Source organism: Protobothrops mucrosquamatus, unplaced genomic scaffold, assembly GCF_001527695.2.
Source record: "Protobothrops mucrosquamatus isolate PMUCROS unplaced genomic scaffold, P.Mucros_1.0 scaffold1114, whole genome shotgun sequence".
NCBI classification, from domain to species: domain Eukaryota; kingdom Metazoa; phylum Chordata; class Lepidosauria; order Squamata; family Viperidae; genus Protobothrops; species Protobothrops mucrosquamatus.
Window position 1 is genome coordinate 135,676 of NW_015387333.1, and position 26,848 is coordinate 162,523.

At 41.3% G+C, this 26,848-nt stretch overlaps 1 protein-coding gene across 2 annotated transcripts; it reads right to left on the reverse strand.

The window, feature by feature from the left end:
- Positions 1–367: 367 nt before the first annotated feature.
- On the reverse strand, positions 368–21,227 carry SRRM1 (serine and arginine repetitive matrix 1). Of its 2 annotated transcripts, XM_029284911.1 has the most exons (19): positions 21,142–21,227; positions 18,149–18,238; positions 17,065–17,187; positions 14,738–14,908; positions 13,226–13,338; positions 12,433–12,633; positions 11,453–11,653; positions 10,925–11,044; positions 9,551–9,822; positions 8,925–9,005; positions 8,618–8,704; positions 8,060–8,204; positions 7,453–7,494; positions 7,321–7,323; positions 6,658–6,762; positions 4,740–5,198; positions 3,346–3,541; positions 2,779–2,961; positions 368–1,474 (listed from the first exon to the last, which is right to left on the reverse strand). In XM_029284911.1, the coding sequence occupies exons 1-19, from the start codon at positions 21,160–21,162 to the stop codon at positions 1,364–1,366; spliced, it is 2,724 nt and encodes a 907-aa protein (XP_029140744.1). In that variant the 5' UTR covers positions 21,163–21,227; the 3' UTR covers positions 368–1,363. The 2 variants fall into 2 exon arrangements, with proteins under 2 accessions (XP_029140744.1, XP_015675776.1); XM_015820290.1 differs by lacking the exons at positions 7,321–7,323; positions 7,453–7,494.
- Between the last annotated feature and the right edge of the window lie 5,621 nt (positions 21,228–26,848).

The following is a 26,848-nucleotide window of genomic DNA, read 5'->3' on the forward strand; positions in this document are numbered from 1 at the left end:
AAACAGGTGAACTGAATGTGTAGAGGAACCTGAATGTAAATGCCCTTGTTCTTTGCATTGGGCAAGAATGGGAAGGTCAATTTTATAACAAGGAAAAGGTATGCTTGGGAAATAGCATCTCTTGGAAATGCATGGTGCTACAGAAGCTTCCAATATGCAGAGTCTACAGCGAGTGCTAGATGAGGGGCACCACCTTTAAAAGTTCCTCTTGGAAGAGAAAAGATTTCTGACACTCTTTGAAGCCCCCTTCAATGAACAGGATTGAACCCCTCAACAGCTCTACAAAACGAATATTGTTTTCTTAAAAATGAGAAAGGGAGGAGGAAAGATTGATACAGAAAGCTGAGGTCCTTTAAATTTAGAAATTTATTTTGTTTAATACACAAGCTTTGTAATAGCTTTAGTTTAAAAAAACAGAAACAAAACAAAACCCCCAATGTGAACATGACAATATCCAAAGTTCAGGTCCTCCAGGTTTTCAGAAACCACAACTCTGAAACGTACATACTATTCCAAAGGACTTTAACAAGAAGAAAGGAACCTATGAATGGGGCAACAACATTCCACAAAACAAAAATTTATGCCAAATTTGGCTGAGACTGCTGATCACAGGAACTGTTATTTTTTTAAAAGGAGAAGGTGAAAGGGATAATAAGAGGGGGAAAAAGGTACAAATTAAAAATCCAGTATACCAAATAGGTCTATCATATTATAATGAACTCACTGCCTTCTGCCAAGCAAGTTTATAAAGTAGATATGTTATTCCAATTTTAAACATAAATAGGAAACACTGAGAAACCTGGGTGTTTGGCAAGTGTTCCCACATAATTCTTTGCCAAGAGTGGCCTTCTCATGCCTACAAACCACAAACGTTCTGGAGTAAGAATTTACAATAGAAATGTTGTAAGCATTATGAGCTTTTAGAGCAGGGGTGGGCAACTGTGGCCCTTTATGTCCTGTGGAATTCAGCTGGCTCAGGACACCTGGGAGTTTGAAGTCCACGGGTCATGAAAGGCCCATAGTTGCCCAGCCCTGTTTTAGAGAAAATGTGAAGTTTGCTAGGCCCTTTTTTTAAACCATTGAACAGGAAAAGAGATAGGATGGGGAAGAGATCCTTGCTGCTCAAGAAAAGTCTAGCAAAATCATGTCAACTGTCAAAGGAGGTCACTAGTACACTGTAAATGATTTGTTTGTAATGAAAATCCATGCCCTTTTTTTTTTTTAATAAACATAGTGAACTTTAACCTAGCAATTATTACAACCAATGTTAAAGTCTAAAGCTCAAACACATTTTAGCAATTTGAAATTGAAATCTTTGAGTATAAACCAAATAAAATTTACACAAATCAAATGCTGCTTCGTCCTAAGACGGTGGAGATGGCTGCGCCTTCCTCATTGACATAGACCTCAGAGCTTTCTCGCGCAGGTGCTTTTCCAAGTCATCCAGGTTATCCTCCGCTTCGCTCTCAGTCTCCTTAACGCAATGGAAAGTCAGCAATTACTTCTATAGTTACAGAACATGAGCCTGGGTTAGATTTGGTCAGAGAGTAGAAACTTACATGAAACAAGCAGCCTAAAGAGTGAGGAGTCTTGCTATTGATTTCAACATTGAATGCTCTAGAGCAGGGGTCCTCAACCGTGGCAACTTTAAGACTTGTGGACTTCAACTCCCAGAATTCCTCAGCTGGCTGAGTTGCCAAGGTTGAGGACCCCTGCTCTAGAGCAGGGCTTTTCAACCATTCTACCACTTTTAGGATATGGCAACATCTGAGTACCACCAGTCGCCTAGCAAGGGGTCAAAAACCTGATGACCAAAAAAAAAAAAAAGGAAAAAAGTGATAAAGTACAGGTAGTCCTCGACTTACAACAGTTTGCTTAGTGACTGTTTGAAGTTACAATGGCACTGAAAAAAGTGCCCTCCAAGCCACAGCCGAGCAAGACACCTGCCTGCCCGCCTGGCGGCGCTCTTCCTCCTGTCCGAGGTTTTCATTGTTGTGAGCATTTCTGTTGAGGATTGGCAGTGGGGGTGGGGTGGGGGGGTTGTTTAATTTTTATTCCCCCCGTCTGCTGGGTGGTTGCAGCAGGTTTTGGTCACTTCACATGACCCTGGGACACTGTGACCATCATAAATATGAATCAGTTACCAAGCATCTGAATGTAAATCACAAGACCCTGGAGAGGCTGCAACATTCCAGCTGATTGGCGCTTCTTCTGGGCTCAGCAGAAGTGCCAGGATCAGTGCTGCTTTCCAGCTGATTGGCGCTTCTTCAGGGCTCAGCGGAAGCACCAGGATCAGCGCCGAGCTCCACCTGGAGCCCGGTGCTGATCCTGGTGCTTCCGCTGAGCCCTGACAGCCCTGCAGCTCCAGCCATCTCTCGCTCAGGCTTGTGCGGTGCTGCCACCGGTTCAGCTCATTCCCCTCCCCCGCTACCACTTTTCTAGGATGGTCGCGTACCACCTGCCAGGTGCCAATGTACCACAGGGGGTACACGTACCACTGGTTGAAAAGCCCTGCTCTAGAGTAGGACATAATCTCACATGCATATTGGTTTTAAGGTTAAGCCACCTACCGATGCCCAAATCATATAGCAGAGATTCCAAAACTAAACACAAACTTTGTTCCAAGAAAAAGAATATTCTTAAAAACTCTGTAAGAGGACTAGCATAATAGAATTTTAATATGATCCCCGAATCCTTAATTTAGTCATATCAATGTTCAATCTTAAAGATGAAAAAAAAAGCATTTAAGTTTATTTAAACAGAAACTTAAATATTCACCTTTTTGGGCTCCACATTTTTTTCTTGATCTTCCTCTGCAGATGTTGTCAAAGCAGCCATTGCAGCAGCTACAGCAGCCTTTTCTTTCTTATGCTTTTTGTGTTTCTTGTGCTTCTTGTCCTTTTTATGCTTCTTATCCTTCTTTTTCTTCTTCTTTTTACCACCTCCTTCCTGATCAGAAACCTGTGAGATCAAGCCATCATTTAAAACAACACATCTTAAAATTACATCTCTGCCCCATGCATTGCAAGTAGCAATTCCAAGCTGAGTCTTGACAGACATCTCTTGTTTAAGAACGGTCCACTATTTTCACCTTGAAAATAGGTTTGTCCATCAAATGCACATAAGAGATCCAGTTACAGATCTTTCCTCGTCCACATCCACAGAATTTGGTCTGTCACACTAGTCATACAGCAGTTGGAATAGGTTCACACATTCCCTGAACTGAACTCAACTATCCTTGCGTTATGGCATAAAAGTGATGTATAATCTCAGCCACTGTTCCAACCAATTAAAAAGACAGTGGATCAAATGAAGCCTCCCACGTTTACAACCAAAATTACTCACTCGTACTGGTGAGGGGCTTGGTGTTGGACTTTTAGCCTTCTTTGCAGGTGCTACTGGTGACCAGTGAGCAGAAGGGGATGCTGATCGAGCAGGTGATGGAGGTGCTGGATGCTTCTTGGGGGATGGTTCAGGGGATGCTGAAGCTGACCTGGATGAGGATCCCCTTCTCACAGAATGGGGACTTGGTGGAGAAGCCCTTAGAAAGAAGAGGCAGAACATATTATACTTTCTAGAAAAGGCAGAAAAATCAATGTTGAATAATCAAATCAGCTGTGAATTTTATAGTGCTTGATTCCAAAGTGGGGGGGGGACTTGTTTTTACTCATGGTACCTATGATACTGGAATGCCATGCATCTTGACTGGAGGAACTATTACAGCAATAGCAATAGCACTTAGAGCAGGGATAGGCAACCTTGGCTCTTTTATGACTCATGGATTTCAACTCCCAGAATTCCTGAGCCAGCATGGCTGGCTCAGGAATTCTGGGAGTTGAAGTCCATGAGTCATAAAAGAGCCAAGGTTGCCTACCCCTTAGACCAGTGGTGGCGAACCTATGGCATGGGTGCCAGAGGCGGCACTCAGAGTCCTCTCTGTGGGCACCTGTGCCGTCGCCCCAGTCCTAGTCCTTCAGCTCGGTTTTATAAAACCTTTTCACTTTAGGCCTCCGCCACCGTGTACAAAAAAAAAAGGTTCAATCAATCAGTCAATTTCAACTTCTCGTAGGAAAAAAAAAGATCTTGCAAAGTTGGAATTGATTGAACTTTTTAGTCCCACCCAGTCTGCTGTTACCGCTGCAGCCACACCCACCCAATGGGCCACACCCACCCGGCACCCGACGATGCATAAGTGGGTTTTGGGTTGCAGTTTGGGCACTCGGTCTCTAAAAGGTTTGCCATCACTGCCTTAGACTTATATACCACTTCACAGTGCTTTACAGCTCTCTCTAAGTGGCTTACAAATTCAGCAGACTGCCCCCAACAATCTGGGTCCTCATTTTGCCGACCTTGGAAGGATGGAAGGCTGAGTCAACCTTGAGCTGGTCAGGATTGAACTACTGACAGTGGGAATGCAGAGTCAGCCTGCAATACTGCATTCTAACCACTGCACCGCCACAACTCTTACAGGTATAGCCCAATAATCTAAATCAGGGGTAGGCAACCTCGGCTCTTGTATGACTCATGGACTTCAACTCCCAGAATTCCTGACTCAGGAATTCTGGGAGTTGAAGTCCATGAGTCATACAAGAGCCGAGGTTGCCTACTCCTGATCTAGATCCATGCTTTTTAAACTTGGCAACTTTTGAGATGCGTGGGCTTCAGCTCACCGTGTCCCCCAGCTACACATCTTAAAAGACGAAGACGGCTGCCCCTTTAGCCCCATGTGTATCACTTACTTCTTTGACTTCTTGGGCTCTGGAGTCCTTGAGACTCTTCTGATGGGCCTAGAGCTTGGAGACGGCGACTGCCTTCGCTGGGGTGATGAAGAAGGACCCCTGCGCAACAATGGGGGGCTGGCAGAGGTCCGTAAAGGCCTAGGCTGTGGGGAAGGTGAATGCCGCTTGTTCTGCAGTGGGGAGCGGGGTTCCCGGTTGGACCTGCTAGGAGGGGAGCTTTTCCTGTGCTTAGAAGATGCAGAGGGTGAGCGTCTCTTTGCGGGTGGAGAACTTCTCTGTTTTGGCGGTGGAGAGCGAGAGACTCTGAGCTTAGGCTGCGGAGAAGGAGAAGCCCTTCTTTTCGGGGGAGGAGATGCTGTTCGCCTCTTTGGAGGAGGGGAAGGAGAATACCTCCTCTGTATGGGAGGCGAGTATCTTCTGGGTGTAGGCGAATGCCGGCGAGGGGGTGGCGAAGGAGACCTAAGAGGTAAGAAGGCACACAAACACAGTGATCAAATTACTAAGTTGCAAGGGTTGCCTAGGCAAATCACAAGATGAGAGAACAAAAATATTGCACAAGTAAAATAGAGGAGTGGGTGATTTTTACTTCTCTGCAATTAGGTATCGCAGCAAAAACGTATCAGGAATCACCTGTTAAAATCTAAATGTTCTAATATATATTTTTTAATCTTGTTAATAGTAATAAAGTTGGAAGGGACCTTGGAGGTCATCTAGTCCAACTCTCTGCTCAGGCAGAAAACCCTGTATCATTTCAGACAAATGGCTGTCCAGTCTCTTCTTAAAAACTTCCAGTGTTGGTGCATTCATCACTTCTGGAGGCAGGTTGTTCCACTGGTTAATTGTTCTGTCAGGAAGTTTCTCCTTAGTTCTAGGTTGCTTCTCTCCTTGATTAGTTTCCACCCGTTACTTCTTGTCCTGCCTTCAGGCGCTTTGGAGAACAGCTTGACTCCCTCTTCTTTGGGGCAGCCCCTGAGATACTGGAACGCTGCTATCCTGTCCCCCCTCGTCCTTCTCTTCATTAAACTAGACATACCCAATTTCAGCAACTGTTCTTCATATGTTTTAGCCTCTAGTCCCCTGATCATCTTTGCTGCTCTTCTCTGTACTCTTTCTAGAGTCTCAACATCTTTTTTACATCGTGGTGACCAAAACTGGATGCAGTATTCCAAGTGTGGCCTTACCAAGGCCTTGTAAAGTGGTATTAATACTTCACGTGATCTTGATTCTATCCCTCTGTTAATGCAGCCTGGAACTGTGTTGGCTTTTTTGGCAGCTGCAGCACACGGCTGGCTCATTTCTAAGGGATTGTCCACTAGGACTCCGAGATCCCTCTCACAGTTACTACTATTGAGCAAGGTACCCCCTATACTATACCTGTACATTTGGTTTTTCTTTCCTAAATGTAGAACCTTACTTTTTTCACCATTGAATTTCATTTTGTTAGATAGCGTCCAGTGTTCAAGCCTGTCCACATCCTCCTGTATCTTAAGCCTGTCTTCTGGAGTGTTGGCTATTCCTCCCAGCTTGGTGTCGTCTGCAAATTTGATGAGTTCCCCATCTATCCCCTCGTCCAAATCGTTGGTAAAGATGTTGAAAAGCACTGGGCCCAGAACAGAGCCCTGGGGCACCCCACTACACACTTCCCTCCATGTAGATGCGGTTCCATTGTTGTATTATAAAGGTCAAGGCTTTTTCTGCTCTTAGTTGTTTTGTATGCGTTTTAATATATTTCTGTAAATCATCCTGAAGGGATTGGCTATTAGCAGCATAAAATGTTTTACACTTATTAAATGAATAAAGTTCCTTCCCCCCCCCCCCCAAAAAAAATACTACAATGCATGCTATGGAGTGGGACATACTGGTTTCCACATCAGGGACCAGCATTTTCTACAAGCATGCAAGACTGCAACAGCATTACCTTCGCCGTGGGGGCGACGGTGACCTGCGACGCCTTGGAGGGGGGGCAGGAGAAGGAGACCGTCGTCTTCTGGCTGGTGGTGGGGAGGGACTTCGCCTCCTTCTACTATAAGGAAAGAGGACAGTAAGTTTGAAAAAAACAAGGAGATGCTTACAGTATTATCAAGCTTTAGGTCAGGTTCCACAAGCCCCAATCCAGTGGTCAGGAATTATATCTGCAGCCAAAGACATCTGGAAACCACCATATTGCCTGCCCCTGCTTTAGGAAGTGCCTGGTTTCTACGATAGGAAACCTTACCCTTGATGATAAAGCTGAATTGTCTTGTGCATAATTGCCTGAATAGGCAACTAGTGTATAATTGAAACTTGGGAGATATATATTTGGCAATTAAGGTGGTATATAAAGTCTTCTCTTGCACAAGCGCTTCCATGTTTTTGTTTTTAAAAATTATGTTTTTGAACTTCTGCCCAGTGATCAAATAAATTATGGAAGCAATGAAGGCTGGAAGTTTAAGGGATATATTTAAATCACTTCTGCAATTTAGTAAACATTAAGTAGATCAATTAATGGGTTGCCTATTTCTTCCATTATTCTACTTCCATTATTCTAGCTTTTTTCTCCCTCACAGCTATAGTTACAAAAAAAGAAGCAGATAGCAAACACCCACTTTTACTCCACCATTTATGTTATTTACTTATTTTACTGTATTTTCTAGAAGTGGTTGTGATTAAATCAGCAGTAAATGCTCCATTCCCAAAACACATTAAATTTTAACAGAGTGACCTGCTGACCAACCTTTTAACGATTGGTGACTGCCACCTCTTTCCCATCTGCATCCTGACAGCAGTGGAGGGAGGAAAAAATTGAGAGGTCAAGGATCCCAGATTTATTTGTGAGGATGAATTATCAGGCAAAAACTGATCAAAGTTACAATATACATTGTATTGCAGTGCATAATGGCCCATATCTGCACACAACAAATCCCTTACTCATCAGGTAAATATCTACCCTTTGTGTTGCTATCAAAACTATGTAATAATGGATGAAACTGAGAAGAATGGAACAGAACCACAAAATTGTCACGGATAAAATGAAAGCAACTACTGGATACGATAGCTGGGTTCATACTGTATTTATGGAATGGTTCATTAGGGTATGAACTCAGCCATTAGGGTTTATAAACCATGGCTTTATGGCTTAATATGATGTCAAGACAGGTTCTTATTTTTTAAAAACTAGCCGTGAACAGAGAAACCATAGGTTAAGAGTGATCTGTGAATTTAGCCAGATGCTTTTAGAATATTCACTGCTACCAATTCAGAAATTCCAGTAGCTTTTATGAGATGGTCAAGAAACCATCAGTAACAAAGAAAATCAGCCTGGATACACAACAGTAATTTACCGAGGAGAAGATTCTTTCTGCCACTTTCGTGGAGAAGGAGATGGGCTGCGGGAATGTGAGTGCCGCCTCCGTCTACCCACTTCACCGTTTTTCACATTTGATTTTTTTGGTCGCTCTTCTTCAGATGATGATGATGAACCAGAATCTGAACCACAATAAATAATTATTAAAATGTGGTATAATTTTGCAGTGCAGTAACATCAATTAAAACTTTTACTCATCACTAATAAAATCAAATCTTGTTTTTTACAAATGCTTTAATATATTCATACATATTTGGGTTTCATGGGCAACAAACAAAGCTTTATTACTAGATTTTCCTCCAATTTCTTTCTCTATGCACCACTATCTCTTGCTTCTAAAAGCAAACTTTTGCTCACATTTAAGACTTCGTGTCTTAAATTGCCATCAGGACACAAGAATTCCCAGTCTATGTCAAATTACAACTTTTTCAATGGGAAAAATGTTGTTTTAAATCACTATACCAGAGAAGAAATCCCAATAAATAATAATCAACTTATTTCAAGTATACATATATAAGAATATAAAATACTATACCAGATGAAGATTGCTGGTTCTGCCTTCTGTACTGTCGTCTTTGCTGCACGGAGTCTGCAGTTGCCATTTTACCACCTTTGTCTTCTTCTAAATATTAGGCAGAAAAGAATTATATTTCACATTAACAAAGTACTTTGAGACTTAATATATACCAACTATGATCCTCCTTTGTATACATTTAAAAAAATAAGTTTTAGTTCCTTTAGGCTTTTTGGCTATGCAAATCAAATGATGACTGAGATCCGATTGCAACTTTTCCTTTCATTATCACAGACATTAGAAAATACAGGCCAATTCTGAAACGTACCCGATTCTGACAATTCAACTTTTCTTGGTTTTGGTGCAGGCGAGGGAGATTCTCTCTTTTCAATACTTTTGTGTTTAGGTGCTGAGAAGAAAAAAGTAAACAACATTTAAAACTCATTTATATCATATTCATGTGAAAGTATTTATGATTCTTATGCAAGTCATCTTATTAAAAATAATGTCAATATTTAAGAGGTCTACTTATTTCATCAACTTCAGAAAAATGTGCTAGCTATTATCATTCATATAGGAATTACTATATTGTTTCAGAGTGTATAATTTCACAATTATAACCAGCACCTAACGATCCTTTAAATGAAAAATAGTAAAGAGTTAGAGGCTGGAAAGTTCTACCTAAAAGGAGGGCATTTCTTTCAGTATTTTACATAGAAGACTGTTGATTACGACGACACACAAAACAAGTAACTGAACTGTTCAAAAATGCAGAAAAGGACTGGTCAATTCCACACAGTACGCTACAGCCCAGAAAACAGATCTTACTAGAAAGATTGCAGTTTTTCTTTTAAAGTTAGGTATTGCTAGTTAAGCACTTTAATACAGAAGTATTTGAAGCTAAAAATATTCTCAGAATGGCTTGGAGTATTTTCAAAAAATACTTCCATTTACCTGAAGTCCTATTGGGAGAAACAGAGCTACGGGCTTTTCTTGTACGATTAGATTGCTGTGGTGTTGGTGACCTACGGGGTTTGGGGGGAGGACTGGGAGGTGGGGAGGGCCGGTGTCTTCGTCTTGGGGGGCTGGCAGAAGGAGAAAGCCTTCTTGTTTTCCGAGGAGGGCTAGAGACAACTCTCTTAGGTGGCTTCTTTGGTGGCGATCGAGAACGTGAAGATGACGAGGATGAACTACTTCCTGATAATGACGCTGATGATCTCCTCCTCCTGAAAGATTAAAGGTGATATCAAGTATGCTCTAAAAATAGTCTTAAGATTGTTTTGCCGTTTCACAAACATTTTACTAACTCCTAATACAATACTTCCAATAACAGAACGTTCATTTTCTACATTATGCAGAACTATTGGTTGCATCACCTTATAGTTAGACACCATTTAGTGATGGTGAAAGTTTCTGGATTAAGAACTGGATAGTCTGAACGTTTAACATATTACACAGTGTTTTTATTCTTGGTCAAAAATCACTCAAAATAAGGGAACTGAAAAATAGTTGATCTTTTCCAAACATAAAACATCCAGATAAGCATATACGGAGTCAGCAACTAAGCTGAATTTATCACATTACATTTAAAGGAGGGCCCACAGAATTCTGACCACAATGGTAGTCAGTTCTTTTGCTCTCATCTAGTTGATGACCCCACCTTTGGTTGTAGAATTCCCAAGAACCTGGGGGAGCAACACTCATTAGAAGTAGGGCCATATGACTAAGAAACTAGACTTCTTATAAGTCTACTAAGCAAACTCAACTGCTGGTTTGTCTGCCTCAACTTTACAAATGTCAATATCAGCAGCAGTAGAAAAGGGTCCCACAGTAAATCAGAGAAGCGGTTTTAAACAACATTGCAAACAATCATCGTGTTCTACCTTGAAAGTCCTCTTGCCCAATGCATAGCCACAAATATATTTCCAACTAAGGGGCCAACTAAACTGATATATAAGTCAGTTTAAAATGCGAATAACGAAGGGAAAAAAGGTCTTAATTTGTAAGATAACAATTTTTCAAAATAAGTGGCATAAAAGTTTAATAATAAATAAGTACAAGGTTTCATAGCCTTGTTTCCCTGACAGATTTGTGTTGCAAAGCAGACCTATTCCTACCAGCCAACCTGAAACCTATTGTCTACTATCTTCTCCCCGACACCCAGAGAGCAACAAAAAGGTAATCTTCTTCCTATTTGGGGTGTGCCCTGAAGTACAATTGCTGGAACTGCAGCTAAGCTCTAACAAAGATTTGGAGGGCACCAGGATGGGACGGTCCCAAAAGATTTCAGTGTTAGTGATTGTTGCCTCTAAACTCCACAATTCTCACCGCCTCACAGGAGATCTGCTCCTTCTATGCCTGGGTGGAGGTGGAATACGTCTCGGTGGAGTTCTTCTCCTAGGAGATGGGCGTCTTCTTGGGCTAGGCCGCCTTCTTGGTGAATAAGACCTAATGGTATAAATGACAAAAAATCAGATACTGAACCCATTTGCAGAACTGAATGTTTGCAAAGTTTCCAAGGGAAGGGAGAGCAATAGCACCTGCCTACATGCCACAATGACAAACTGGTCTAGATGTCTTCTTTGTGTAGCACAGGAAAGGGGACTGTTTTATGATAATATGCATCAAGAAAGGCAAGGCTAGTATAAGTATGAAGATAGATAAAAAAAAACACCAAGAGAGGCTCATTTGCGAATAATGGATAAATATAAGCATTTTTATGGAAAACTAATTTATAAGGCTTCATATATTTAATATTCTCAATTATCATTATTAACAAGGTAAGACACACTTGCAATGGTTAACAAGGCTAGGTATAACTTGAGCTATTCTCAGAAAGAATTTGAACTATCTAACCTGGATCGTGATCTATGACGTCTTCTTGGTCTCGAATGAGATGGGGAACGTGATCGAGACTTTGATCTTGACCTAGATCGAGATGGAGATCTTGGACGAGCCTTCTCCTTTTCTTTTTCCCTTTCTTTTTTTGAAACTCTTTCTGGAGATATTTCTTTAGTATCTGGCGTAGGTTCAATTTTACCGACTTTCAAGATATCACTGTTAAAATAAAAAAGTCAAGGCTATATTATAACAACACTTATTGTATCGCTATTTTAGGACACACTATGTTATATAACAGGATATTTAGCAACTAGTATTGCTAAACAGTGCACGACATCTAATTTATAATAATAATAATAATAATAATAATAATAATAATAATAATAATAATNATGTTGGAAGGGACCTTGGAGGTCATCTAGTCCAACCCCCTGCTCAGGCAGGAAACCCTATACCATTTCAGACAAATGGCTGTCCAGTCTCTTCTTAAAAACTTCCAGTGTTGGAGCATTCACCGCTTCTGGAGGCAGGTTGTTCCACTGGTTAATTGTTCTCACTGTCAGGAAATTCCTCCTTAGTTCTTGGTTGCTTCTCTCCTTGATTAGTTTCCATCCGTTGCTTCTTGTCCAGCCTTCAGGCGCTTTGGAGAATAGCTTGACTCCCTCTTCTTTGGGGCAGCCCCTGAGATCCTGGAACACTGCTATCATGTCCCCGTCCCCCCCCCGTCTTTCTCTTCATTAGACTAGACAACCGTTCCTTCATTAGACTAGCAACCGTTCCTTATATGTTTTAGCCTCCAGTCCCCTAATCATCTTTGTTGCTCTTCTCTGTACTGTTTCTAGAGTCTCAGCACCTTTTTTACATTGTGGTGACCAAAACTGGATGCAGTATTCCAAGTGTGGCCTTACCAAGGCATTATAAAGTGGTATTAATACTTCACGTGATCTTGATTCAACAAAACCAGGAGGAAAAGAATTAATAATCTGTGGTGTTACCTGGTAGATGTGGCCTCCTGGATCAACGTTTCTTTTACTTTGATGGAAGGTTCTGGTTCTGGTGTCTCTTCTTTCTTTACTGGTGGAGGTGTAACACTGCGACTTTTGGCTGCGTGGTGGGGTGATCGAGAATGGCTAGGTTTCCTCTCTTTCCTAACAGGAGATGAGCGTCTTCTGGGGGAAGGAGATCTTGATTTGCGTCTAGACAAATGTAGATTTAGTTTAGGATGGATCTTAAAAAAAAATATGCTCAGCACAAAATCCATTTCGATTAAGAACCTTTATAACATGGACACCCCGAACCTTCTAATTTGATTGCTGACTGAACAGGTATAATTACTGCCTTCTGTAACCTTCTGGAGAAGGTCCTTGTAACTGTAAGGACGAAAAATGTGATGGGGTGATGCCATGTAGGCAGGCCCTTTCCTTCCCATCTGCCTGTTCTGAGTACTGTATCTGGGGAAGCTTGAAAGTACTTGAGCTGAAGGCACTTAAAGTCCATCAAAGAGTTGGACTTGGCCTTATCAGAAGCCTCAGTACAGAAGTTTTGTGTTCAATATGCTTAGTTAGCATAAAGGAACTGGGTGGCTGGATGCAATATATATGGGCAAACCCTTGGTTCTTTCATGTGTTCAGCTAAATACCTGCAGCAAGCAAAGCAAGGCAAGAGTGCACTTCAACCACAACATCGAGACAGCAAGTGTTAAGATCGCATATTAAAACGTTTTCATGCATAACTGGTCTATCAAAATCTCCAAGACATGACAAGAGTCAACATGCAAATAAATGCCACCTTCTAGGGCTCCGAGAGCGGTCCCGCTTTTCTCTGTTCTCTTTATCTTCTTTGTCTCGCTTATCCTTGTCTTCGTCTTGTTTCTTCATTGAAGCCAATTTTTCCTGTTCAATCTGAAAACAGCAAATGCCAACATTTTCTTAATTAAAAAGCACACACAAAAAGCTGAAACCTATTCTACTCAATTACTGACAATGCCCTAGGCATTCATGTATACCACTTTTAAAGAATGAAACTCTCTAGGCTGGTCTTGCCAGCTGAGGCTTTGGGGAATTGTAATTCAGCAACTTTTAGAGTGATTTGGAAAGTCCGCATTCCTTCCCCTTTGGTTATCCATGTAATGACCTTGTGTCAGGAGTTTCCTGATTTACTGCAGAATCCAGCCTGGGAGGCTGGAATGGGCAATCTTTTTATTACCAGGCATCACACACCTTTGTTGAAATTAAGTTTTTATACTGTTGTAATTCCAGCAGGAACATAATAAATGCATTCAACTCCAGAAGACATGAAAAAAGACTGGAAGTTCTGCATCTGTCCCTGACAACAACATTTTGTGGTTGTTTTACTCCGTGCTAATATAAACAAATTTATATTGAATTTCCTGCTGCAAATCAGTGGAAAATCATGCCACAAATTTGCCTATGATTTTTGACAGTCCAACCTTGAGAGGGCCAAGTCATACTATTTGCCACTGAATATACCTGCCACCTTCTCTATATCAAGTTACTTACAAGAATATGATAGATTTCATACCAATCTAAAGTCTCAACTTTTACTCCATCAGGATAAATAGATGCTTCTGTTACCAAATCAGATTACTTATCATAACACATCCCCCCGAACATGTAAAGAAGTGCCTTTGTTTTCTGTCAGAAGATTGGTGGGAATAATTAAAATTGACTGGAAGAGATAGTAAACTGTAATAAACTGGAAATAAATACCAGAGCATTTTGTTGTACTCCTAACAACCTATTAGTGTCTCCAAAAGTTTAAAGACAAATAATAAAAGGAAATTTGCTCTATCGGACACATTTTACTTGGCAAATTTGTAATGTTTAATTAAAACAAAATATTATCATACAATTGAGATAGTTAAGCACCTTGGCTTCAAACACTCATGACTAAAAACTGGGGAAAACCAAATTCCATTCTTGACAGCAGAAATGAACACTGTTCAGCAGGCAATCAGACTATCTTTTTATAGATGTTATGCATACAATAAGAACTAATTGTTCATGTCTTCAAATGTTTCTAGTGCTCACATCTTTAAAAAAATCTTTTTGGCAGTCAGTGTTTAGTAACTGAAAAATTCTAAGATACTGCACTCAATTATTAGTGTCTGAAGTTAATACTTTCTATCCACTTTGTTCTCTTATATTTTCACCAAAGTGATTATTACAGATATTCAGATCATATACTAATTTTTCAAATAATTCTCCAGTGCTATTCTATTAATCAATCATTATTTGGCCTTAGATTTAAACCCATAACCCACCCTTAACATAACCCCACCTGTCTTTGTTTTATTTCTTCTTTCTTCAGCTCCAGAAAAGCAGATGGAATACCAGCAATGTTTTCTTGTGCACTTAACAGCAGTGGCCACAGTTCTCCCATGAATTCTCTCGCATTTTTCCCATTCAAAAATCCAGTCAAGTTGATTTGCATCATTTTGGAATCTGGATTCTGTAAAGAGATATGACAGGAAGAAATACAGGTTATTTGAAAAACCAAACCCACACAAATTATTCTTTATTTTGATTTAATCTTCTACCATGGACAAGAGCATATTACACTCATTTTATTAGTGTATTTAAAAAAAAACTTTGCTTAAAAGTTGTTCAGTAACTGTCCTAACAAATAACCAACATTGTCTTGCCTTACCATTACATTCAGAGTGGCCTGTTAATCCTTTGTGGATTTCATAAGAAGGTGTGATCTGTACAGCCACTGAAACAGAGGGCCATGAGTTTGCCATAGCAGCATAATAGATGGTGTATGATTCTTCTAATTAACTTTCTAAACATTTTCCCTAGCATTCTTTGGTGCTGCTCCTTGAAAAGCCATTTTAGTTTATCCGTACAATGGACAGAAGCTGTACACTTAACATTACAGAATCATCATCTACAATATCACTGAAATCCTGCTAAGAAAACTGAAAAAAGAATTTATGCATGCATTTTCTTACTTCCATCAGTAAACTAAACTAAACCTCCACTAACTATTTAATGGAATGAAAGCTGCCACCATTTCCTTAACGACAATTATGTGACGGCCACAAAGGATTAAGAGGTCAGGTGTGGTTCACAGTACAGGTGGGCAATTTAGTTCTAAAATTGTTGGTCAAAGCAACAAGGTCCATGTAACAAGCACAGCTCAACAGCACAAAGCAAGTACAGATTCCAGGTGTCTTCTTTTTCTTCTTGGAACTTTGGGGGGTTTGGAATCGCCAAGTCCCCTGTAGAGAAAGATGTTCCCTTGGCTTGCTTCCGACTCCCTACTGCAACTCAATCACCTTGAGTTTAATGTTATACCATTTATCTAAATTGCAAAAGACGAACAAGCAATAATGAGTACACAACCACAGAAAGAAAGAAAAAGATTTTTTTTTTAAAGTTCTAAACTTCAAATCATGCTTTCTATGAAGGGGAATTAAAACTGCACACTTAGGTTTTATTTTATTAACACATATTAGTAAGCTACTTCCTACCACAATTTCATACTTCATCTGATTCCCCTAAAACCTGCTCCCCCCAACAGAATTTCTATTAAAGTACATTAAGGGATTACAAATATGGATACTTCAAAACCTATATTCAAATTACAGTGTCTTTTTAAAAAAAAACCAGCAATACCTTTCTCAATTGAAATTTCAACTGTTCAGTCAAAATCAAAGATGAATTCTTTGGAAGAAAGATTGAGCATAGAGAATATTAGACAAGAACATTTTGCCAATGGTTCAGAGAAACACTTTACTATCTCTTGGAATGCAGCGGCAGACTGTGTAAAATAAAAAGACTGTGTTTATCATGAACGCAAGTTCGTTTACGCAGTTCATGCTATACAGTATATGTCTCGCTATCGATTAGCTGTATTCCAGTGGTGCAGTCCAGCTCCACTGATATCAGAGGGGTGCCTTGCCACTGATTTCAGTGAAAAACAGCTTGAACCTTTAAGCCTTCCCAATTAAACTGAAGTGTACATTTATAATTATAAAACCCGCCATCCCAACTGAACATAGTTCTAAACAGAGTAGGTCTCCACTGAACGCCTCTTACCAATTTAGAACTGCACTTCATTCTTTATATTTAATGTGATTTAATTCAAAACAATTTCAAGAGCAGTGTAAAGCTTTGCCCAATTTCTTTCTGTTGGATGCTTTCTCTGTCTTTGGTTCGGCCACTTTACACAACTCACCTCCAAACACACACTGCATCATCAAGGGAGTTGGTCAGAGCGACATTGGACACTCACTCTGCTGTGACCTAATAAGGTGATGGTGCTATACTTCAGACGCAAGGAATAACTTCCATTTTGGTTCAGGCCTTTTAAATCATAAATCACATCATCATTAGAAAATTGCTGTCAAAGTAGCTTAACACGTAACAGCAAAATCAACACATTAAGTCTGATTTTTCACCTGAGCAGTTTTGCATACTATGCACCTTCACTAAAACTGTCAACCTTAACAAATGTTTTACAAAGTGAATTATTCACAATATGCATTGCAACAAAAACCCTCCTAATTTCAACTGGTTTTTTGACAGAAAAATTCAGTTTGCACAGAATAATTATGCAATACATTTACGGATATGGAAAAACAACCACAGCAAAATTATTACCTTCACTTCCAACTGATTGAATATAAATTCAATTACTACATCATCTTCAAATCCAAGGATTTCTGTTACTCTCTTTGTTATCCATGGCTTGATTACTTCCAGGTTTACCTTGCTCATGTCAACCTACAGAGTGAGATAAAGAATTTTAAAACATGCCTTGCTTGATACTGCAATTACTACTGCAAAATCTTGGCATCCTACAATATAGCAACAAGCACCACAGGTCAACCTGCTGCATGGTCATATTCACCCCCATTAATTCTCACTCATGTTGAAGTCTAGCAGTTTTGGAAGATATTAAGGAGGCTTTCACTAATAAACAGTACATAGTAGGTAAACTGTAATCTATTGCTGTGCAACAATACACAGGAGATAGACATGTATAGTGTTTATGCACAAATCAATCAATGTGGTTTGTGATCCTTCTTAGTAGCTTTCTTACCGGTTACTGGAAGCCATTTTATTAAAACTTATTTTTTAATATCATCTAACTATCTATAGCGATTAGAATTTTCTTAAACAGAAACAATTCTTCCAAAGAGTATTATCTGCACATTTCTGTATAGGGAATCGACATACTGCCCATAGACATGACTGTAGTGCAATTGCTTCCTTACTATTTTTAAAAAATTAAAAATGTTTTACTCTTTTTGTCCTGAAATGAGATGCTGTTATTCAGATGGTGGGATATTAAAACTCCATGCTCTCATTTGAAGTGCCCCCAGCCATTTTTTTTTCTGCTTATCACCAGTTTATATGAGAAATGATATTTTGGTTGGGAAGGGACTTCCCTTCTGCTCTATTCTTAGCTTCTCGGTAGTTATGTGTCTCTGAGGTACATCAATCTGCCTTCTGTTATAGGGAATTTGGATTAGAGTAGATTCTAAACAGAAAACTGTTCCAAAGGAAATGGATGCATACAATGGAACTTGAACCCTAATCCGTCTTTTGTATGTAGTTGTTCTGTTACATTGTGACTCTCAAAATTCCAAATAAGTCTACTGACTTGAACTGCAGCAACTGTAAGCTGTCCTTACAAAGTTAAATATCTATTAAAATAAAATTAAATATAACTTAAACATACTTTCTTTTCAAGGCATTCTGCAAATTTCAGTTGTTTTAGTAGCTTCTTCTGTTTGTTGCTGAAGCGATTATCCTGTTCTGCACTTGTACCCTGTAAGAATAAAATAATTCAGTTACAGATAGTCCTTGATTTAGTGATTGTTCAAAGTTACAATGGCACTGAAAAAAGTGATTTATGACTGTTTTTCACATTAAGACTGTTGCAGCACCCTTATGATCAAGTGATTAAAATTCAGGCACTTGACAATTGACATGCATTTATGACAATTGCACTGTCCAGGGGTCATGTGATCATGAGATCACTATTTGTAACTTTCCTAGCTGGCTTATGACAAGCAAAGTCAATAGGGGAAGCCAGATTCATCTTAACCACCACATGATTCACTTAACTGCAATGATTCACTTAACAGTGGCAAAAAGGACATAAAATGAGGCATAATTCACTTAACAATTGTCTGCTTAGCAACAGAAACTTTGAACTCCATTGTGGTCCTAGATTGAGGACATTCAAAATCTTGTTCTCAACTTCATTAATATTTCCAAAAACACTTTGCATAAACCTTCTGGCTTGTCAACTATAAGCTATGTTTTAAAGAAAATCAGAACACCATACAACCTCCCAGAAATCAAACAATTCTGAATTAATGTATCTTACAAGTAAGTATACACGTACACAATGAATTGCTTGCTTGCTTGTAGTGTCATTACCTTAATTTATTGTATTCATAATTACAACAATCAAAAGACTAAAGTACTATTGCGTGTTTTTTTTTTGTGCCTTCAAGCCAATTTTGGCCTCTGGGTGACTGCCTAACAACTTGCTGCAGTTTTCTTGGTAAGATTTGAGGTGATTTGCCATTGCCTCCTTCCTAGACTGAGAGAGAATGACTGGCAATCACCCAGGTGGTTCATGCCTCACGCAGGACTAGAATTGGGTTTCCTGGTTTCCAGCCTGATGCCTTAACCTCTAAACTGGTGCTCCAAAATATTAAAATATGAAGACAAAAACAATTCCACTGAAGAGTAACAACATGCTATTAAAATGAGAGAAATAATATAAAGAATTAGAGGTTCAATGTTCTGTTCAACTGAGATTTACTTTCAATAATTTGCAAAGTAAGGAAAATATTTGCCTATATGAAAGAATGAGGAGATACGTATTGTAGAAACCAATGTACTACTTAGATAAGTTACATGATTTAATGTAAGTAATTGGTTTTTCATAGAATCAATTTCAGAGTTCAGATTTTATTTTTGGGGACTACAATTTATTGTAGTTGTTACTGTTCTTGCTTCAAAATTATTTAACCAAACATTATCAGGCTTATATGCCATGTTTAACTCATTCTTTCTCCTAAACTTATTTTGCTCTGAAAATGACAGCACCAATATGGTTTGGGCAGAGTTGTAGGACAGGAAATGTGCAGTTCAGCATGAAGGGATTCCAGCAGTACTAAGCATGGGTCAACAATCCTGCCATTCCAACTGCCACTTACATAACATGAAGTATAGAGTTATATAATCCATTGTGGTCAAATCTGACCAGTGACCTGCTGATATCCAGCTCCAGTACACATGGAAGAAAGGCTGCTTTTAGTACGCATGCCACAGATCAACCAGTGTATCAATGTCTGTAAAAATACAAACTATAATCCCAACATTTGGGGATTATTTTTATCTGTAAGCCTAGAGATCTAGAAAGTAAGCAGCAGTGCACTTTAGTACTACAGTATGCCAGTTTCACAGTCATAAACCCCAAACTGACTCTCATCTACTCACAACCATTTTTTCACTGTGCTCAAGGCAATCTATATAGGCATGCTTCCTAACTTTATGCCTACAAAACCAACCAAGTGTAGTAGGATTAATTTGAGCGCATGTCTGGCCTAAAGTTTATTCACAAACTAGATGTTATCAGTCCAGATTCAGTAATATTAACTGTTGTAGTACAGCTTTGTTTGGTAAGTGGGTTGACACCAGCTTTCTCCAAACCAAAACATTCTAAGACATTTTGTGGACATCTAGCCGGAGAAAAGTTGATCAAGCCCAATTTTTTCACATTTGCTTTAGTGGATTTTCACCGAATTGATACATTGATTTTCAACCTCTCACTTTGATTTCAGGACTGTGAAATTTAGGACCCTGAACGAAGTTACTGTTTCCCTTCCCCAACAAGGTTAGTAACTTTCTGCAGCACTTACAAAAGAGAACTAGCAACATTTCCACTGTAAACAAGCTGACCTTAGAAGAACCCTTCGAATTAAAAAAAAACCTGCAGATTCTGTCACACAATTTTCTCCACCAAAGAAATTAGAAACCGTTCCACAATCCCCACCCCACCCACAAATTACTGAGGCTTTGGAGTCAGTCAGGATAGTCTTATTACAAAAAGGCATACTGTCTTGATGTATGAGCAAGCCGAATCTCTCACTCAAATCACACAATGGCATTTTGTAACAATAAATTGTACGGAATTCGGGAATGTCTGTGTATAGTGGAGGTAAATAAAAAAAAAAGGCGCTAAAAAGGAAGCTCTCTCAATCTAATGCGTCTCTGGGCCGTGAATAATGGACGCCGTAGTCCGTCCCGGCAGAAGGGCGCCAGGTTGAAGAAGGCTGCGGCTGGCGGTGGAGGAAAACCCCGACAGGCCTCTCCGCTTAGGCCTCAAAATAACTCGGGCCGAAAGATGGCAGACGGCGGAAGAAAATGCGCGGACCGACCCAAAGGGGAGGGCGTTAAGCGTGCGGGAGGAGAACCCAGTCCCTTTCTCCTCAGTTTCTACCGCGCGCTGACGAGAGTCGCCGCCTCCGCCGCCATTTTCTTTACTCGGCTCCTGGCAGGATGGCGGGGGAGGAAAACAGCGACGCAGCTTCGCCCGGCCACCCTGAGGAGGCGGAGGCCTCACTTCGGATCGTTTGGAGCGCCTTCGGCTCCCCGCTTCAGCTGTCCCCGGCGCACCCGGCCCAGCCGGCCTCATCCCTCCTCAGCACTTACGCGAAAAAAGCCTGCGTCCATCTTGACTCCTCCAGCCTGGCCTTAGAGAGCGCGGCTCCGTATCCCGGCGTGCACCGCGGCAAGGGCAGGCGCGCGCAGGCGCCTAAACGGCAGACACTCCGGCTTTTCTCCCTCCTCTCGGCTTTTAAGGGGCCGCCCTCTTCCTTCCGCGCGGGAAGCGCGGGGGGGGGGAAAGCTTACGTGACGCTCAACAATAATTGGGGCGGGGCCCGAAGAGAAAGCGAAAGAGGCGAGAGGGAAAACAAGAGGAGGAAAATCCAGCCAACGGTGGCTCGCGGGCTTTGTTTCCCGACCAATCCTGCGAAGGGGGGAGGATGGAGTCGAGTGGCTCAGCCAATCCAGAGTCAGTAGGGGAGGGGTAGCCCGAAGAGCGTTCGCGCGAGCGTGCGTCACAGCCCGCAGTTGCTGTGAGAAGCCGGGCAGAAGGTGACTTGTTGCTATGACTACCTGTAAGGCTGGGGCGCTATGGAACAAGGAGACTCGTGTCGGTGCGGAATGGGCTGCAGAGGAGTCCTCGACTTACAACAGTTTAGCGACCGTTCAAAGTTACAACGGCGCTGAAAAACGTGACATGTCCGTTTTGCGCAGTTCGGACCTTTGCAGCTTCCCCATGGTCACGTGATCAAAATTCAGATGCTTGGCAACTGACAAGTATTTATGACCGTTTGCAGTGTCCTGTGGTCATGTGATCACCTTTTACCACCTTCTTACAAGCAAAGTCAATGGGGGAAGTGTTTCACTTAACTGTGGCAAGAAAGATTGCAAAATGGAGCAGAACTCAACATATCTCTCACTTAACAACAGAAATTTTGGACTCAATTGTGGGTTGCATGTCGAGGACTACCTGTACTTATCATCCTGGAGAGATGCAACTGAACTTCCAGAGGGAAACAGGCAAACCTATGAATTGTGATTAGTAACCCTGGATTGTGAATTTCTCAAACTTGGCAACTTCAAGACTGAAATTCCCAGAATTCCCCAGCCAGCATCGGGTGGTCCTGATGACCAAAAATAACCTGAGCTTTGCATTGGCATCATTGGGGGAGCTTCACACTGGATTAATTAAAACATAGTCCCACTTCTCCATCTGCTCCCTCCTTTGCCCACTTTTGTTAATTATTTCGTGTGCTGTGATACTATTCAACATGTACATTAAACTAGTTATGAAAATGCACATTTGGAGGAATTTACCATTGGGGTTAAAAGCAGTGGTAGGAATATCAACAGCCTGCGATATGCAGATGCTATAACATTCCTCGCGGAAAGCAAGGAGGATCTGGAAGGAGAGTCAAAGATGAAAGTGAAGAAGTTGGACTGCACCTTAACATCAAGAAAGCAAAAATAACGACAACCGCAGAGAACACCATAGGTTGGAGGGCATATTGGCAATGAGACTATCAAAATGATAAAGGAGTTCACCTTCCTGGGCTCTAAAATTAACCAAAGTAGTGACTGCAGTCCTAAGATCAGAAGGCGTATATCCCTTGGAAGAACTGCAATGTCTGGCATGAATAACATCTGGAAGAGTAAAGACATCAGCCTCACAACCAAATGCATGTTAGTTAACGCAATAATTCTTCCAATTGTTACTTATGGCTGTGAAAATTGGACTCTGAAAAAAGCAGATAGAAGAAAGGTGGACGCCTTTGAATTGAGGTGCTGGAGGTGACTATTAAGCATCCGTGGACTGCAAAAGTAACAAAGAAGTTGTAGACCGAACCTCACAAAATCACCAAACAGAGGCTGTCATACTTTGGTCATGTCATGAGAGCTGACTCAGTTGAAAAATCAGTCATGCTGGGCTTGATGAGCAGAAAAAGGAGAAAGGGCCACCCTAGTACCGGCTGGCTGGACACTATAAATGATGACACTGAGATGATTGTGGCAGATCTGAAGGAGATGGTGCAAGACATATGTATGAAGAGTGCTGATCCGTAGTAGCCGAGGGTCAGAATGACTGAATGGCTGACTACGATGATGATTTTGATGGTTTTATGTTGTAAGCCGTCCAGAGTCATTGGACAAGAGATGGGCGCAAATACATTTCATGATAAATAAATAATAAAATGTACTAACCTACAAGATAATCAAACATCCATGTCCTTTTCTTGAGTGTTTAATACAGGTAGTCCTCCGTATTTAGTGACGGTTCAAAGTTACAATGGCACTGAAAAATATGACATGACTGTTTTTCACAGTTATGACTGTTGCAGCATCCCCATGGTCATGTGATCAAAATTCAGATGCTTGGCAGCGGGTTCATATTTGTGACAGTTGCTATGTGCCAAGGTCACGGTGATCACCTTTTGTGACCTCACAAGCAAAGACAATGGGACTCAACCGGGTTCCTAACTTACCAACTGCAGTGATTCACTTAACAACTGTGGCAGGAAAAGTCATAAAACGGGGCAAAACTCAAAAAATGTTTCCCTTAACAGAACGTTTGGGCTCAGCTGTGGTTGTAAGTTGAGGACCACCTGTATTTCACTTTTGCATCATTAGAGACCTTTCCAGTAAAATGAAGGGGGAGCTAATTGCTCAGATTAAAACAAAACAGCCAAATGTCTGGAATACTGCACAGTGAAAGTTCTTAATGGGTGAATGCAGTAGAACTAAAAAAAAGCCACATTCAAAAAAAGGAAGCATTTGGGGGGGGGGGGGAACCAAAAGGAAACAACCTTCCACAGTCCCAACCCTATTATTCTTTATATTCTGTGTTCTTTCTTTTTCCATGTATATGGCAGTGAGAGTACTCCGTGGCCCACACGGAGCAGTGCAGCCAAGGACATGGCAGCCAGGCAGCGTAGACAAGACTGCTCTTACACCCCATCATGCAGTTGATGCTGCAGGGCACGGGCAAAGGGTGTGACCGCCATGGCACTGCTGGGCTGCCTGGGCGATCTGTGACGGGCCCTGGAGGCGGTGAGTGGTCCTGTGAGCAGGCGGGGTGGTGGATGGGGGGCAGAGCGGGGGGCCGGGCAGGTGGGTGGAGCGGGGGCAGGGCCAGTTTTTGGGCACTCGGTCTCTAAAAAATTCACCATCACTGTCCTAGAAGTTTGATATTCCAGCATAAAAGGGGCAGATATTCATTCCCTCCAACAACCAATGCCAAAATGGCAACAGAAGAGTGGTACAGTTTACTATCCCTGACTTTGTCATCCTCGGGTCTTTCCCAAGAAACCCTCAATTATCTGAATAAGAACATTGGAGTTGAGAGAGAAGGAAGACAAATGGGGACAACTAAATGTAGCTCAAGGCTACCTCAGCAGTGAATAACAGAGTTGGAAGGGACCTTGGAGCAGCAGAACCTGTCCTATACCATTTCAGATAAATGGTCGTCCAATCTCTTAAAAACCTCCAGTGTTGGCGCAACCACAGCTTCTGGAGGCAAGTCATTCTAAACTGTTTTAATTGTTCTGTCAGGAAATTTCTCCTTAGTTCTAGTTTGCTTCTGTTTTGGATTGGTTTCCATCCATTGCTTCTTGTTCTGTTATTGAAGTTGAGATGGGGAAGCATCCTGAGGACACATCCATCAAAAGAAAGTTGATGAAGTGCCTCTGTGCAGTAGCCAGCAGGATGTGGGGATGAGCCTACAATAAAATAATAGCTGTGCAGAATTAAATTTGTAAATTAACAGTAGAGAGAGCAAAATAGGTGTCCGGCTGAAAAACCTGTGGTTAGTGCCTTGAATGCATATAACTACTGTATGTGTGCAGACACTCACACATACAAATCCAAATGGAGTTACAACAGTGGACTACATATGCAGCTCAGAGTTGAATTACAGAATTCTTGGTGTTCCCTGCAAACATTTCTTGTAAACAATTCATTCCCAAACTAGATAAAATCTCAGTAGTCGTACATGGATTGTTGGCTGGCTAGATTGGGATGGATGGGTGTGTGGGTGGATGAATGGAGTTTGTTCTACCAGCCTTGTGTAGGTTTGGACAGAATATTTGGATGGGGGGTACTGTCTGGAACTTATGGTGGTGATCAGTGGTGTTTTTGCTCATGTGGGGCCTTTGGTTGTTGCTTCTGCATACTTCATAAATAAATTTCTATATGTCCGCTGATGGTTAAATTTGGCCAAGTAACAAACTTCTAGAAATTCTCTTGCGTTCTTAGATTAAAATCTCTGGTGACTGAAATCAACGAAGACCTATGCAGAAGACAGAGTCTACCTTTTTTTCTTTTGGCTCACTGTGCTACACATAAAATCCTTGCTGTGCCCAAACACAAAAAAAGGCAAAACTGCAAAATGCTTTTTGCTAGTTTAATTCATTTTGGAAACCAAGATTCTCAAAAAAAAAAAAAAAAACAACCCTCAACAAGAGGATTAGGTTTGTTCGGCAGAATGATTTTTCAGATTTTATTATGGAAAACATAAAGCAAGAGAAAAACTGGAATAGTTCTCTGTTCCATTCTCTGTTTTGACAATGCAACTTTGCAGACATTTTTAACTTAGGAGAATAACCAGTTTCTTTGAGTTATTCTCCTGGCAGGAGAAGGAAATGAAACCAACCACATAATGTATTAAAGAAAGAACTGGGTCCAAAAAGATCTGAAGTCTTCCTATTTCCTCAGCATATCCCAGTGGAACGTCTCTAGGGAGTATCTATTCAACAAATAAATGGGAAACTTAAAAAAATAAAGAGGGGAGGGCAGGGAAGCTACCATTTGCATATTCCGTCTGCCTTACTGGTAAAAACCTTTGGGATCAAGAAGTCTCTGGGCATCTATGGCAGACATGTCAAACACAAGGCCAGATGCGGCCCGCGAAGTGGTTTCATGTGGCCCGCGAAGCCATCCTGGAAACAGTGAGAGAACGGCCCCCGCTGCCTTGGCCCTGGCCCAGGCCGGCCTGCCGGGAGCCAATGTACAATTTTGTGGTGGCCATCTATGCTGAAACGCATTCAGTCTTAGCTCCACAAGACCGTCTGGAAACAGCGAGGAACTAGCCCGTGTTGTGTCGCCCCCGCCCCCTGGGTGCATGCTGGGGAGGGTCACCCTTTGTGAGGAATGAAGAAATGCACCATGCCTTGGCACTTGCCCCGGTCCCCCTCCCTTCTGCCAGAGACCCTCAGAAGTGTCCCACTCCTGCCCAGACCCCCACAGGCCCCCTTGACGCGAATGATGTAGAGCTGGCCATTCCCACCCAGTAGGCCACACCCACTCCATCCACGCCCACTCAGTAGGTTGCACCCACCCTGGCCACACCCACCTGCCCCCCCCCGAGGGCAACCGCAATGCTGATGCGGCCCTCAGTGAAATTGAGTTTGACACCCCTGATCTAAGGTATATTTATAATTGTTTTTTAATTGCACTCGGATGCCTTTGCAAACTGCCCTGGATATTTGGTTGAAAGACCGGGTTGGGTTCTGGGTGTTATGCAAGGCTTTTTTTTTGTCATAGAATGCCTAGAACGGAATTCCGGCACCTTTTTTGGATGGAACCTTGTAGGGTAGGCAAGGCGGATTATATGACATGTGTGAGTTCCGGCACCTTTTTTTTTTTTTTTTTACAAAAAAACCCACTGGTGTTATGATCAAAACCATTTACCACGTCTTGAAATTTGGGTCCCACAATTCCCCCATGTGAGCTCCTGAGTCTAAATAAGAACAATTAATGGCACAACACAAGGGACAATGCCACCACTGTGCACTTTGTGAAAAGAATTGAGTTGGAT